General features: G+C 41.7%; 1 protein-coding gene across 1 annotated transcript; it reads left to right on the forward strand.

The window, feature by feature from the left end:
• The first annotated feature begins 1912 nt into the window (after positions 1 to 1912).
• On the forward strand, positions 1913 to 12485 carry LOC146564118 (cell adhesion molecule CEACAM5-like). Its single transcript, XM_085291622.1, has 8 exons — positions 1913 to 1995; positions 2438 to 2764; positions 3252 to 3530; positions 4298 to 4564; positions 8640 to 8641; positions 10961 to 11231; positions 11386 to 11643; positions 12376 to 12485. Exons 1-8 carry the CDS (start codon positions 1938 to 1940, stop codon positions 12483 to 12485), a joined length of 1572 nt encoding a protein of 523 aa, XP_085147748.1. The 5' UTR covers positions 1913 to 1937.
• The last annotated feature ends 1861 nt before the right edge of the window (positions 12486 to 14346 follow it).

Raw genomic sequence — 14346 nt, forward strand, 5'->3', positions numbered from 1 at the left:
CACAGGAATACTCAGATAAGATCAGATAACATGGATCAGTGTCTTACGTAGTAGGTTTATGTACTGATGGTATACATTAAATGAGATAAAGAGAGACGTGTTTTCATTCGTTTCTCTAGTAATCCTTAATGCTCCTATTTCTTTCAGTCTTTGAACACTGATTCTTGAATGTTGAAATCACAAGTTGTTTGTTTTGGGTTTATTTTGTTTTTTAAGTTTTCCTTTCTGTTTATGTTTCTTTTCTTCTTTTGTAACCCTTTATCTACATCTCCTTGTTGTCGCAATGAATTTTAAATACACAAATTTTCTTGTGTCACTTTAATAGATTTTACTTCTCTGCTTTATTCTTCATCAGTGAGGAGACAGAAGTTAAGGCAAAAATCATTTAAATGATACATCTGTGCTTCTGATTTAAAGCTCAATTAAATGTGATCATTGGAACAGCTTCACCATAAACTGTTTTCTTTTAATTCAACTAGTTTTGTTTTATCACATTTCTTTATGTTTAGAGCTACATTTACACATAGACAAATAATGGAGGACAGGAATTTTTTAAAACCTGTTTGCCCAGCACGGGAATGTTGACTTCTATAAGATAAAGCCATAAATATGTGTGTCTGAGTCTTCTATCAAAAGTTATAGCTATCTTTATGAAGTTGTACAAAAATGCTTTAATTTTTTGATCATCCTAAAAGACTAAAACAGACGGAAACAGAAGTTTTAAGTCTTCCTCACACCATGGTTTATATATTACAGATGTGTATCTGTTACATTCGCTGACCTCTAGTGGCTATCCCTATGTGAGAGAGCCTTTTCTCCCTCTCCTGTGATCCAGGTCTGCCTCATGAGCCACAGCTGAGGTGTGTTGCAGCTCAAGCTCTTTTGTTGCAATCGTTTTCTCCTGTTGTTTGGCTGGACAGGGAGCTCAGCCATTGTATTGTTGTTCTTGGGTAGAGAGTTATTGGTTTGTTTTTTAGTTAGAAAGTTGGTGCTTTGTTTGTTGTTTTGGCCTTGGAGACCCTGAAGAAAAGAGCTTCCCTGTGTTCAGTTTTATTTTAATTGTTTTGTGTAATAAATGTACTTTGCGGCAGTTTATCTTTTTCACTTTGTTACTCCCCATCCCAGACAACACTTTGTTTTTAAGTGGGGCGTAACAATATCATTGCTCTTTTAGACACTGAATGAAAGCATTTCTGCAAAGGACACTCCTTTGATCCTTCATCATAGCTCCTCCAAAAGCTTCTGAGTACTTGAGATATATTTCTCTAAATTTATATATAGTTTTTGCAGGTGAACTTCCAATTAAACACTTGAATAAAAACATTACAGCTAATTATTTTCCATTTTCAAATGCAATGTTTTAATTTAATTTAGTCAAACAAAAATGTCTCCTATATGCTTAATTAAAGGAGCTGGTGTGTTGCCCGATGGTTTTGTTGGATCACTATGACAACAATTCCACACACACCCACACAAAACATCTCCAACTTCACATCCCAGTATTGCCTTTTAAGAGGCAAAGCATGAAATGGACAAGGTGGACCAGCGTGTCTGTTACCCGTTTTGGTGTGATATTGGTTGATCTTCACGACCAACATCTAGACTCCGGGACGGGCTGGGTTCCTGTCTTGTGTTCTATCACTGCTGTGATGGGTCATTGGAGCCTAATTGCCAAAATAGATCAATTAATTTCTCTCTGACAATAAATCATGTTGAATTCTGTTACTAGCTGTTACAGTACAGAAGGAAAGCTTAATGTGACTGAACAGAATCTGACACAAACATTTAGTAGAAAGGTTTGTTAATGATTAACAAGTTCATGAAGTTTAACCTTTCAGAATAACAACATTACTTCCTTATGACACCATATATTGAATAAACATTCATGTACCGGTATCAGCAAAGGAAAAGGCAAAGAGTGAAGGACTGCTTTGGAAATGGAAACATTTTCTGATGTACTTGTGATATACTTCTTCATTTTTGGGTCCATCTCAGGTGAGCTCTCACTGCTTGATGTGGCAGAAAAAACTGTCTGCTCACACTGACTTTAAAGTTTTACTTTGTTTATTGTTTGTTTTTCACTTTATGAGACATCTGTTGAATACATTTCTAGTTTATGTTTAATCATATGTGACCTTAATATTATAAACAGAAAAAAAATTCCTACTCAGATTACATGGATCAGAGAAGAAGCAGGTTTGTACAAAAGTGTTTTAAATGAGAGTAGGCGAGCAATGCCATGATCCTTATAATTCTCTCAGAGCTTCTCTAGTAATGCTTAGTTTTGTGCAGTATTATCTGGAAAAGCTGACATTAGACTTTAATGAAGATAACTCAAACTCTTCAGACCTGCTATATTTCATGCAAATCTTTATATATTCATCAACTGTTTCATATGTTTGAGTAACAACAGCACTTTTTTATTCTTCTCCCGCAGGTTTCACTGAAGGAGTTGGTGTGTTGCCTGATGATCGTCTGAATGCAGCTGTAGGAGAAACGGTGATGTTCACTACAACACTGTCTCCATCAGAGAAACCGTTTTCATCTGTGAACTGGAGTTTTAATGTATCTACACCTATAATAATATTCGTAATTAACGCAGAAAACATTATTGGACCTGAGTATGAAGGCAGGATCACCTTCTTCCCATCTACTGCGTCTTTGGAGCTCAGGAGTCTCACTCTGGATGACACTGGAGAATACAGTGTTAACGCTGTACACGATGGAACACTTCTGAATGGACGTACTACTCTGGTGATATACGGTGAGCAGTTCAACAGCTTAACTGTTTTTGCAATATTTAAGCAAGTTTACAATATATTGAACATGTAAAAATACCTGTAATGATTTGTACATGTTTGTTACATCTCTACTCACTGCAGTAATGCATTCTTGCAATAATTCGTCTTATTCTTAAGACTGTGATATTAAAGAGCGGCTGTAAGAAACTGTATGGCTTATTTATTTTATAAGGTAGTATTGACCCCCGTACTATAAAGAATGAACTGAGAACTCAATTAATCTAATTTATTCTGTTCAGAATAGTCACTTAAAGGGAATTGATATTGTCAGTTATGTGAATTCAAGTATTTCAAGGTTTTGGTTGGTACAGTACTTCTTTTAAGGTTTAATTGTAAATATATTGTTTCTATTTTAGGTTTAGCTGCAATCGGATTTTTTGTAATTTTAATGCTTATTTTCTATTGTTGATGCCAAAAAATACAACTATTTTATTCTTGTTTCTTTCACAGAGAAAGTCTCCAATGTGTTGGTAACTTCCAGCAGCACAGACTTGGTTGAGTTCAGTGCTTCTGTCTCTCTGTCCTGCTCTGCCTCTGGACCCTCTCTCTCTTTCCTCTGGTTGAACGGCAGCTCTGAGGTTACAGCAAGTGACAGAGTTCAGCTCACTGATGGAGGCTCCAGTCTGACTATAGTAAATGTGACCCACTTTGACCAGCGACCATTCAGGTGTCGTGTGTCCAATCCTGTCAGTACTGTTACCAGTGATCCAGTAAACCTCTCCATCAGCTGTGAGTTAATGGGATTTGTTAATTTTTGAAATTATTAGCGGATTTAAATTACAGTTTAAAATACCTAATTTACAGTGCAGTTAGTTTCATTTAGATGGTTTTGTTTTCATACATTAAAGAGTAAGTAGATTTTTTTTATTGTGACATAATGTGGAATGATCTGACTAATAATGTCACAGTTTCACAATAAGCCAAACTGAATGGTATATACTAGAGATGGCACGATACCACTTTTTTATGTCCGATACCAATGTCATAAATTTGGGTATCGGACCAATACCGATACGTAATATCGGATCGGTCCATCTCTAGTATATACCAGGGTTGTCATACAAAGCCTGTGGGCCAGAATCAGCCTGACAAAGATTCCCATCTGGCCCATTGGATGGTTTTGGAAAAGGTGAAAGAGGACAGAAATTTTGGACTATTAACTGTTATTCTTTTTAGGTTTTACACCTTTTTATTTTGATAAAGAACTCCTTCAAGGGCATTCACAATACCCCAAAGTAATTAAATGACAGATTTCTGTAATTTTACACATTACCTCGTACATTTTAAGCCCAGAGTCAAGCCGACAGAGTCTTTAATGTACGTTTCCATACGTTTCATTTCTTTATCATGTGAAAAATCTTAGACACGCTGTTGAAAAAGCTCCTCTTTGTCTTATACTACGACAGCTCATTGATAAATTGTGTAAGTAAACTTCTCTCTCTTTTAAATGTTTCATACAGTAAACATTAAGTTTTCTATGTCCCCTCTACATTTAGATGGCCCAGAAAATATCAATTTGATCTTATCTCCATCACAAGGATACTTTGCTGTGGGGTCAGACATCAGCCTCACCTGCTCAGTTGGATCCAGACCTCCTGCCCAGTTTAAGTGGTTTCTGAATGGAGATCAGCTGCTTGATACTGGATCAGAGCTCAGACTGATGAATGTTAACATGAGTAACAGTGGAAACTACAGCTGTCAGGCCTCTAACAACAAAACTCTGAGATCTCAAACATCTGAGCCTTCAGCCATCACTGTGCTGGGTAGGTTTGATTTATTGTTAAATTGTGTGATTCATGCATATATTTTTGACTATAGCTATATTCAGATAATAATTTCACACATATAAAATATTTGTGGAGATAAACAATACAGAAAAACAATTTTCAAATAAAATGGTTTCCTCATATACTGCAGGCTTTTGACATATTTTCTCACGCAGAAAACAAAAGGGGTTGATAGAAAAAAGAGGATCAGTCAGAGCAAAAAATTTACAACAACATGCTCTTTAGGAAAAACAGGAAAATCTTCTCTGTCCAGACGATCGTAGACCTAGAAACAGCATTGATACCGTGCAGGACCCTCAAGCTACCTGTCATGGTCCTGGGCCATGTTGGCCCAGTGTTCTTAGTTTCCTTGTATGTTTGTATTTTATTCCATGCTTCCCCTGCCCTTTATGTCTAAGTTCTCCCCGTGCTCTCTCTTCCCCCTGTGTGCCCTCTATGTATTTATGAGCCCTCGTCCCCTTTCGTGTTTATTCCATGTCTCCCCTGCCTGTTACGTTGGTGTTCTACTCGTGCTCTCTCTCCTCCTGTACTTCCTGTTTCACCTCTCCCGTCAGTGTTCAGTTCACCCCGCCCTGTCTCGTTATGATTATCAGTGTCACCTGTGTTCCCCTATGGCGTTATTTTTGTGCCACTATTCTGAGCGCACGTAAAAAAAATTTGCAGGTGCAAGTGTTGCATTTTGAGGAGAAATTTATTTTGAGCGAAGAAAAGCTGAATTTGAGTGAACAAAATTCATTGCTGCGTGCAAAAAATGTATTTCAGTGTTTGCTATTATCCACACACACAATAGCAGCCCCTCTCGCTCAGTTTTTGCACTTGCGCTCGCTCGCAATGTGTCGCTCGCGCTCTCAACATTTCAGCCCGTGCGCGCTCAACTCGTTCTGTACACCGTTATATTTGTGCCACAAAACCAGCCAATCACAGACTTGGATGCAAAAAAAATCTGATTGGCTGTTTTCGTCTCCAACCAGCTCGAAATGACGAAATGCAATATCCCAGAATCCATTTCGTCCAAAACTCAAACGAGGCAGTGGCGGAGGAACACAGAGTGGCAGAGTTTGAAATATTACTCTTTGTGGGTCACAAAATAAACTTTTAAGATATTTTCATGCGAGAATGGTGCTGTGTAAACTTCTAATATCTGCTCGATTTATCAAGACATCACATATTTGCATAAGTGCTCTAACGTTTTTGGAGATGCCTGTTACCCACCAGCTGACCGAATACCTGGACTGGCCATTGGGCATTTACCCGGCATTTGCCCGGTGGGCCAATGGTGATTTTTCATTTTTATGTTAGTTTGTTTGTTTTTGTAATGGTATAAACAATGAAAGGTGGTGGATTAGCCAGCTGGTAATAATCAACTCTGGGCTGGACCAATTACAATACATCCGTATTGAGGGGAAAAGACTTCAGCGAGAATAAAAAAGACACAAAGCTGGAGTTATTCTGTGTCTTAGCTGCCTCTTCTCTCCTCATTCTCCCTCCCTCTCCTGTTGCTACTTCAATCATGAAACTGATCAATGATCAGCTGATCGTCTCTCTTGTTTGTTTATCTCCCACTTTGCGCCAGAAACAGGAAACCAGCGGATGTTGCGCTAAACAACAACAGCAGCACGTTCAAAATTGATCAGCTGTTGTTAGAATTTATTTAAAATTAATTTCTAGTATCAGCTGATGTTTGCTGGAGCCACAGCTGTAAAGCTGGAAACATGAAGGTGATACAAATCATACATATATACCAACAAAACAGTGTACATCACTGTCACAACAGCGTTTGTTTTCGTTCAAAGGCTTTATGGTTTTTCCAATAATACCTGGTGGTGTAGTTGGTGATTTTTTTGTCAGTTCAGCCTTATATATTATGTTTAACCCGAGTTCCCACCCGGTCAGCTGGTGGGTAACAGGCATCTCCGAAAACGTTGGAGCACTTATGCAAATATGTGATGTCTTGATAAATCGAGCAGATATTTGAAGTTCACACAGCTACATTCTAACATGAAAATATCTTAAAAGTTTATTTTGTGACCCACAAAGAGTAATATTTCAAACTCCGCCACTCTGTGTTCCTCCGCCACTGCCTCGTTTGAGCTTTGGACGAAATGGATTCTGGGATATTGCATTTCGTCCTTTCGAGCTGATTGGAGACAAAAACAGCCAATCAGATTTTTTTGCATCCAAGTCTGTGATTGGCTGGTTTTGTGGCACAAATATAACGGTGTACAGAACGAGTTGAGCGTGCACGGGCAGAAATGTTGAGAGCGCGAGCGACACATTGCGAGCGCAAATACAAAAACTGAGCGAGAGGGGCTGCTATTGTGTGTGTGGATAATAGCAAACACGGATATACATTTTTTGCATGCAGCAATGAATTTTGTTCACTCAAATTCAGCTTTTCTTCGCTCAAAATAAATTTCTCCTCAAAATGCAACACTTGCACCTGCAAACCTTTTTTACGTGCGCTCAGAATAGTGGCACAAAAATAACGCCATATTCCCCGTGTGTTCCCACTTCCCTCATTAACCCTCTGTGTATTTCTGTCTGCGTCTCCCTCTGTTCAGTGTGACGTCGTCCCTCATGCCGTGTGTGGATCTCCCTGTGTCTCTCTAGTTTGTGGTTTCCCAGTTTAGTTTAGTTTGTATATTTGTTCTGCCAGCGAATAAAGCTGAGTTTTGAGTTCATTCCCTCGTGCCTGTGAGTCCTGCGTTTTGGGTCCTACTCCTGCCTGCCGCACGGCGATTCGTGACAGTACGACGTCACCCGATATGGACCCAGCAGCACTCAACCCACCAGAAGAACTGCGTCTGGACATAATCTACTCCGTGGAAAGACTCCTGCATCTGTGGCTCGAACATGAGGGGAAGGAATTTCGCCGTGCTGTGGAAACCAAACTACAGCGCTTGTTCTCTGGTCTTCCCTGGCTACTCAGTGCGCTCCACCCACTCGAACAGGATTTAATCCGCAACGAGCTCCACCTTCATCCCCCAGCTGCTACTACCCACCTGCCTGAAGGGCCGGATGTGGAGCCGCTCGGCCCGTCAGAGCCATCATCAAAAAAGAAACGGCATTCACGCCGCCGACGCGCCACCCCACAGCCGGACATTCGGCCTTCTAATTCACCTTCTGTGCTGCCAGAAGCTCCGTCGGCTCCCTCGCCGCCACCCGCAGCTCAGTTAGCTCCCTCGCCGCCACCCGCAGCTCAGTTAGCTCCCTCGCCGCCACCCGCAGCTCAGTCTCCTGTGTCCCCGCTAGCTCAGCCATTAACTCCACCACAAGCTCCATTTTCACCTCTACCATCGCTTCAGTCATCAGTTCGGTCTGCCACTCAGTCGCCCTTAGCTCCATCATCCACACTACCACCTGTTTCTCTTCCACCACAACCGTCACTACACCCAGCCACTCAGGCTGCTACTCAGTCAGTCATTCAACCCATAGCCCTGCCGTTAATATGCTCTGTAGCTGAGCCACTAGCCGCCCGACCCGCAGCCACTTCAGCCACTCCTCCACCCGTCACACCTCCACTACAACCATCACTGCAGTCTCTAGCGCAGTCACCTGCAGCTCTGCTTTCCCCAGTGCAGTCCCCAGTGCAGTCTCCAGTGTCCCCAGTGCAGTCTCCAGTGTCCTCAGTGCAGTCTCCAGCAGCCCTGCTGTCCCCAGTGCAGCATCCCTTAGCACAGTCATCCACTCAATCACCAGCTCCACTTTCCCCTCAACTATCACTACCACCTCTAGCTCAGTCTCCTGTGCACTCACCTCTGGTTCATTCTCCTGTGAAGTCATCAACTCCCCTGCCTTCTCCACTCTCACCACCTCCGTTACAACAGACATCAGTTCAGTCCCCTGTGCCAGTGCAGACGCCCTCAGTTCAGTCTCCCGTGCAGTTATCTACTTCACCACCGTCAGTAGCTCAGCTCCCACTCTCACCCGTGTCTCCAGCAGCTCAGCTCCCGCTCTCACCCGTGTCTCCAGTAACTCAGTTAGCTGCCCAGCAGCCACTCTCCGCTCAGTCTCCTGTGTCGCCAGTTTTGCTCATTCACTCCATGCAGAGAGGTAACTGGATTTCTACTCAGGGTACTTTCCATGGTTTAGCCGCCGTTGGCACAGTTTGCCACTCCAGGGCTTCCCCAGAGGCTAGGTCTCAGTCACCAGCTGATTCTGGACCCCTGAAGTTTAAGCAGCCCCCTAAGAACTGCACCATGTTCGCATTGCCTGGGCAGAGTCAGTGCTCAGTGCAGCGCCAGTTGTCCTCATGTCGGCCGAAGGACTTCTTGCCTGTTGGCGTTGTTTTGGCCTCCGCTGGAGGGTCCGAGGGGCCCGTTCAGCCTCCTGTCTCCGCTGGAGGGTCCGAGGGGCCCGTTCAGCCTCCTGTCTCCGCTGGAGGGTCCGAGGGGCCCGTTCAGCCTCACGCCGCATCGGCTGGAGGGCCCGAGGAGCCTGTCCAGCCGCCATCTGCGACCGCCTCGTCGTCGCCTGGTCCAGCCGCATCCGAGTCTTCGTCATCGCCTGGGCCAGCCGCATCAGAGTCTTCGTCAACGCCTGGGCCAGCCTGTGCTTCTGCTACGCCTGGTCCCGTCTCAGCCTGTGCTTCTGCTACGCCTGGTCCCGTCTCAGCCTGGTCTTGCCTCCGAGTCTTCGTCCTCGTCTGGCCCGGCCTCCGAGTCTTCGTCCTCGTCTGGCCCGGCCTCCGAGTCTTCGTCCTCGTCTGGCCCGGCCTCCGAGTCTTCGTCTGCTGCAGCCTTGACTGGTCCCGTGCCCACCGGGCCTCGGCCAGTACGCCTGACACTGGAGAGCCGCCGCCGCTGCCTTCCGCGCGGCCGGCCCCCTGAACTGCACCGTCATCGCCTGAGTGGCCGCCGTCGCCTTCCGCGCGGCCGGCCCCCGGACCAGCGCTGTCATCGTCGCCGCCGCCTCCCGCGCGGTCGGCCTCCTGAACTGCTCCGTCGTCTCCTTCACCGCCGCCGTTGCCTTGCGCACGGCCGGCCTCCTGAACTGTTTCCACGTCGCCGCCGTTGCCTTGCGCACGGCCGGCCCCCTGAACTGCTCTGTGTTTGGGTTATTTTCTTGGGCTCCGGTGTTTGCTGTGCTCTTCTTTTGTTTTCTGTTCCGGGCCCTCCGTCCTGGGCCCCCGCCGCCCGCCCTGGGTTGTTTTCTGTTTGGTTTTGTTTTTCTGTGTTTGGGCTGTCTGGAGCCAGCCCTTGAGGGGGGGGGTACTGTCATGGTCCTGGGCCATGTTGGCCCAGTGTTCTTAGTTTCCTTGTATGTTTGTATTTTATTCCATGCTTCCCCTGCCCTTTATGTCTAAGTTCTCCCCGTGCTCTCTCTTCCCCCTGTGTGCCCTCTATGTATTTATGAGCCCTCGTCCCCTGTCGTGTTTATTCCATGTCTCCCCTGCCTGTTACGTTGGTGTTCTACTCGTGCTCTCTCTCCTCCTGTACTTCCTGTTTCACCTCTCCCGTCAGTGTTCAGTTCACCCCGCCCTGTCTCGTTATGATTATCAGTGTCACGTGTGTTCCCACTTCCCTCATTAACCCTCTGTGTATTTCTGTCTGCGTCTCCCTCTGTTCAGTGTGACGTCGTCCCTCATGCCGTGTGTGGATCTCCCTGTGTCTCTCTAGTTTGTGGTTTCCCAGTTTAGTTTAGTTTGTATATTTGTTCTGCCAGCGAATAAAGCTGAGTTTTGAGTTCATTCCCTCGTGCCTGTGAGTCCTGCGTTTTGGGTCCTACTCCTGCCTGCCGCACGGCGATTCGTGACACTACCGGGTCAATGTTAGAGGACATGAGCTTTTCTGTAATCATGTTATAATCTTATCACCCCTGCATCCAATTCCATACCTGCATAAACCTTCTTATAGAAGTAGCATCCTTGCTACCACAAAGTCATAAAAAAGTTGTCTGTCTTTGTCAATGTCCTCTTCATTTGCTCACAAAACATCAGTTATATGTAAATAGGGTAATAAAAAGTGTCTGCCTGATATTAGAGTCTTGTTCAGTGTTTCCACAAATTCATATCAATTAGTATTAAATTGGTATTGGAGATAGGCAATTTAAAAGTGTCCGGCACATTTAAATTTAATATTATACGTCTTGACCTTTAAGGTGAAGTTGTTTGAAAATGTCAAACAATTATAAATATTTTTAGTTGTAGATAATATAACTTCAATTTAGTGTTAATCATTATCCTGTAAATTATTCTACAGAGAATTATCATACCATATATCAAGAGTTCTCCTCATCTCTGTGGTTTTGTTTGGTGTTTTTAATCTCTTTTTATAGATTTTCTAGTTCTCTTTTATTTCACCATCACTGATTTTTTGCTTTTGTTCTTATTATGATATTTATTTTCTAAATCAATTATTTTTTGGCAAACAGAAAATATCAGGTGCTTCTGTCAAACCATCAACAAACCTGCCAGTTGAGGGAACCTCTGTCAGTTTAACCTGTGAGGCTTTTGGCTCAGTCTTTAAAAGGAACTGGATGAAGGATGGCTCAGATCTGACCCTGACTGACAACATGACCCTTTCTGACAATAACAGAGTGTTGACCTTTGACACTGTGAGTAGGAAAGACAATGGAGAATATTTCTGTCAAATCAGCAACCCCATCAGCAGTGATGGAGCTAAATACATCATGACTGTTAATTGTAAGTAACATCCTGGTCAGTCTACACTTCTTGTTCATGCATACAGTAAAATAATTTCAAAGTTTGAATGGTACAACTAATATGATATGTAGTCTAGTGATGCAGAAATTTAAAAGTAATGAACACATTGATTTTTTTTTTACCTGTTTTTCAGATGGACCAGAAAATGTTCAAATCAAAGGTCCAAATAAGGTAAATATCAAAGGCACCTTAAAATTGACCTGCTCTGCTGAATCCACACCAACTGCCAGATTCACCTGGTTGTTCAATGGGACAGAGAAACTCACCAATTCAGCTGAGTACATTAAAGAAGAGGTTGAACTTTCTGACAGTGGCAACTACACCTGTCAAGCCTGGAATAATATAACTGAGAGAACATCATCATCAGTGGTGCATGGACTGACTGTAACAGGTATCTGTGTGTGTACATACTCTTTGATGGTACTATTGAAAGTTTAACAGGTGGTACATTTGCTCTAGTTTTCTATCTACGGTGGCCCCTAGAGACAAAGCACATACAAACACAACGGAAGTGCTCCAGGACGCTACGGGCGGGGTTGAGCTTTTGTTACCTAGTGGCTAAAAAAGCCAGGAAGTACCAATGACCGGATTAGGTGTGTTGTAGTTACAGGTCAATTTAAAATGTAAAAACTATTTGAATACATGAGTGTGGTTGTATCCAACTCCATGTGTTTGCAACAAACTTGCCGTTTATTTTGCAAATCGACCTCAACACTCCCCCTAGCGTCCTGGTGCACATCTGTTCTGTTTTGGAGTTTGCGCTTTTCAGTTTCTACGTTTTGTTTTTTTAAATTTGTACATGCTTTGTCTCTAGGGGCCATCGTATCTATCAATAAATTTTGGAGGTTCATCTTCAGATAACATAACAGTTGCTTCTAACGCCAAACTACCTTTAGCAAGACATTAATCAATTGTCAGCAAATTGTTAACTGAAACCACATAGTGCATCCACCACTTTTCCAAACACAAGTACTTTCGATGCAACAAGAGCACCAATCAAAAGCCCTCTGATAGTTCTAAAATTATAAAAATCAAATAAAGAAAGAAGCTATTGGATGGTTTTGGGATGATAAGACAATTTTGTATAAAAAAGTATTCATTATCTTTACCAATATTTTTCCAGAGAAATCATCAGGATGTGCTGCTGGTTGCATCGCTGGAATAGTAATCGCATGTTGTGTCATCGTCGCTGCAGCTGTTGGTGGAGGGTGCTACATTTATAAGAAAAAGTAAGTTGAGAATGTATTTGAAAAATCACCAGGAAAACATTTTCCTTTTTGAATATACATAATAATTGTAATCTTTGAAATATGTCTAGTATTCAGTGGTACGATTCAACAAATGGTTCATATTCTGCAAACAGTCACTTGCTGACGTTCATCTTCTGCTGGTCTCAGAGTAATCACGAAGAAGAATTAATTCTTTTCAGTTCTTGTTTATGTTAATTATGCAGAATAAACACTTTTCATAATTAATTTGTGGATTCCTTGTTAAATTCAAATAAACCTTAGGGTTGCCGTTTTGTGTTGCATTTAATTGCATGATCACATTTTAATAATGCTTCATTTCAAATATTTAGATTCAACAAAAATCCTCAGAAACAAAACACAGGTATGGTATTTTTTTTCTTTTTGAAATCTAAAGTCATCTTCCATGTCTGCTATAGCAAAATAAGGAAATTAGAGAATCAAAATTATTGTTTTAATAGATATCTATATCCACTGTTACAAATCTTTGCTTTCGTAGAACAAGATGAAAATATGTATGAGAACATTTCCATATATGACAAGAAAATATAAAATATAAACTCAGTGATGACCTTCCCTTTTCAAGGTAAGTTTAGCATTTATTATCACTGTTATTTAAGAAGGAACAATTTTGATAATTAACAAGAATATTTTCCCATTTCTGTAGATTTTCAGAAGATCTTCACCTGCTGCAGAGAATTAACGTTATAATTTATGTTGGTTTGATATCATATAATGTTAAACAAGCTATGTTAAGATGTTTTAACTAATAGATTATTACTCTCCATGTAAAATAAATATTAATACTTTCTCTGTAATAAATCTTCTAATATTTGCTACTTTATTTTAAATATATTTAAAACAACCAACACATCACAGTTGTGTCTCTTGTTTTTATATAAACTTATTGCGTATCAGTTACCAATAATTACATGAATTTGCACGTTAATGTTAAAATCTGAATACAAAGTGATGTCCAACGTGTGGACCGAGGCATCTTGTCAGGACTGCAGGTGTTCTGCAGTGATAACAGAAAATCTAGTTTGAAATTATAGTGCTTACAGGTGCATATCTATTTAAATTTATTTAAAGCAGAAATTTATAAAAGCTTCAATTAAAACTGATAACAGGAGTTTGTTAGTTTTACTCATTACTCTGACCTAAAATTACTCCTCTTTGTGTCGCTGTTGCTTTGCATGTAAATCAGTAGCATTAGCAATTTTTAGCCATAAGCCTGTATTGTTTATGTGTTTTGATTAAAAAAGTCAATGAAATACACCACTCTTTTGTTTGTACTTTAATTAGAGTGAAGATGGGCCCCACAGGATTTTCTGGTTTAAGTGGGCAGCAGTTCTTTGGGAATGGCTGTACCCATGTAACCTTTATTTAATACCTTTAATATTTAATATTTAATACCTTTATTTAATCATTGAGACCTTATAAAACCAGAAACTTACACTTTTTGTTTTATATGCTGCATACCCACATGTGGATTTTCTGTGGTTTTGAGGGCAGGATGATGAGTAAAGACATTGGGGAAAGCGGTAAAGCTGTATTTTACTGATCATAATATTTAATTGCCCCTGAGGTTCTACAGTAGTTTCTTCAAACTGTAAACCGCTTAGTGAAAGTGCCGTCACAAAAAAAAAGTCAGAATTGGATGTTGCCTCAAGGGTCGGTTCTAGGCCCTGTACTTTTTAATTTGTATATGCTCCCTCTCGGCGGTGTCATCAGGAGGCATGGAGTGAACTTTCACAGTTACGCTGATGACACTCAGCTGTACATCTCCGTGTCTCCTGATGACACCAGACCAATGGATGCCCTTTTTAACTGTATTTTAGATATAA

This window comes from Mchenga conophoros, linkage group LG11 (assembly GCF_057382185.1).
Source record: "Mchenga conophoros isolate Kocher_MC1m ecotype Shallow Benthic linkage group LG11, M_conophoros_male_GT1.1, whole genome shotgun sequence".
NCBI classification, from domain to species: domain Eukaryota; kingdom Metazoa; phylum Chordata; class Actinopteri; order Cichliformes; family Cichlidae; genus Mchenga; species Mchenga conophoros.

What these genes read in the sequence shown, in the direction of transcription:
- LOC146564118 (XM_085291622.1), top strand. Translation starts at nt 1,938, where the DNA reads ATGGAAACATTTTCTGATGTACTTGTGATATACTTCTTCATTTTTGGG. An exon ending in CATTTTTGGGTCCATCTCAG is followed by an intron (nt 1,996 to 2,437) that starts GTGAGCTCTCAC and finishes CTTCTCCCGCAG; the next exon opens with GTTTCACTGAAGGAGTTGGT. An exon ending in GCATGGACTGACTGTAACAG is followed by an intron (nt 11,644 to 12,375) that starts GTATCTGTGTGT and finishes ATATTTTTCCAG; the next exon opens with AGAAATCATCAGGATGTGCT.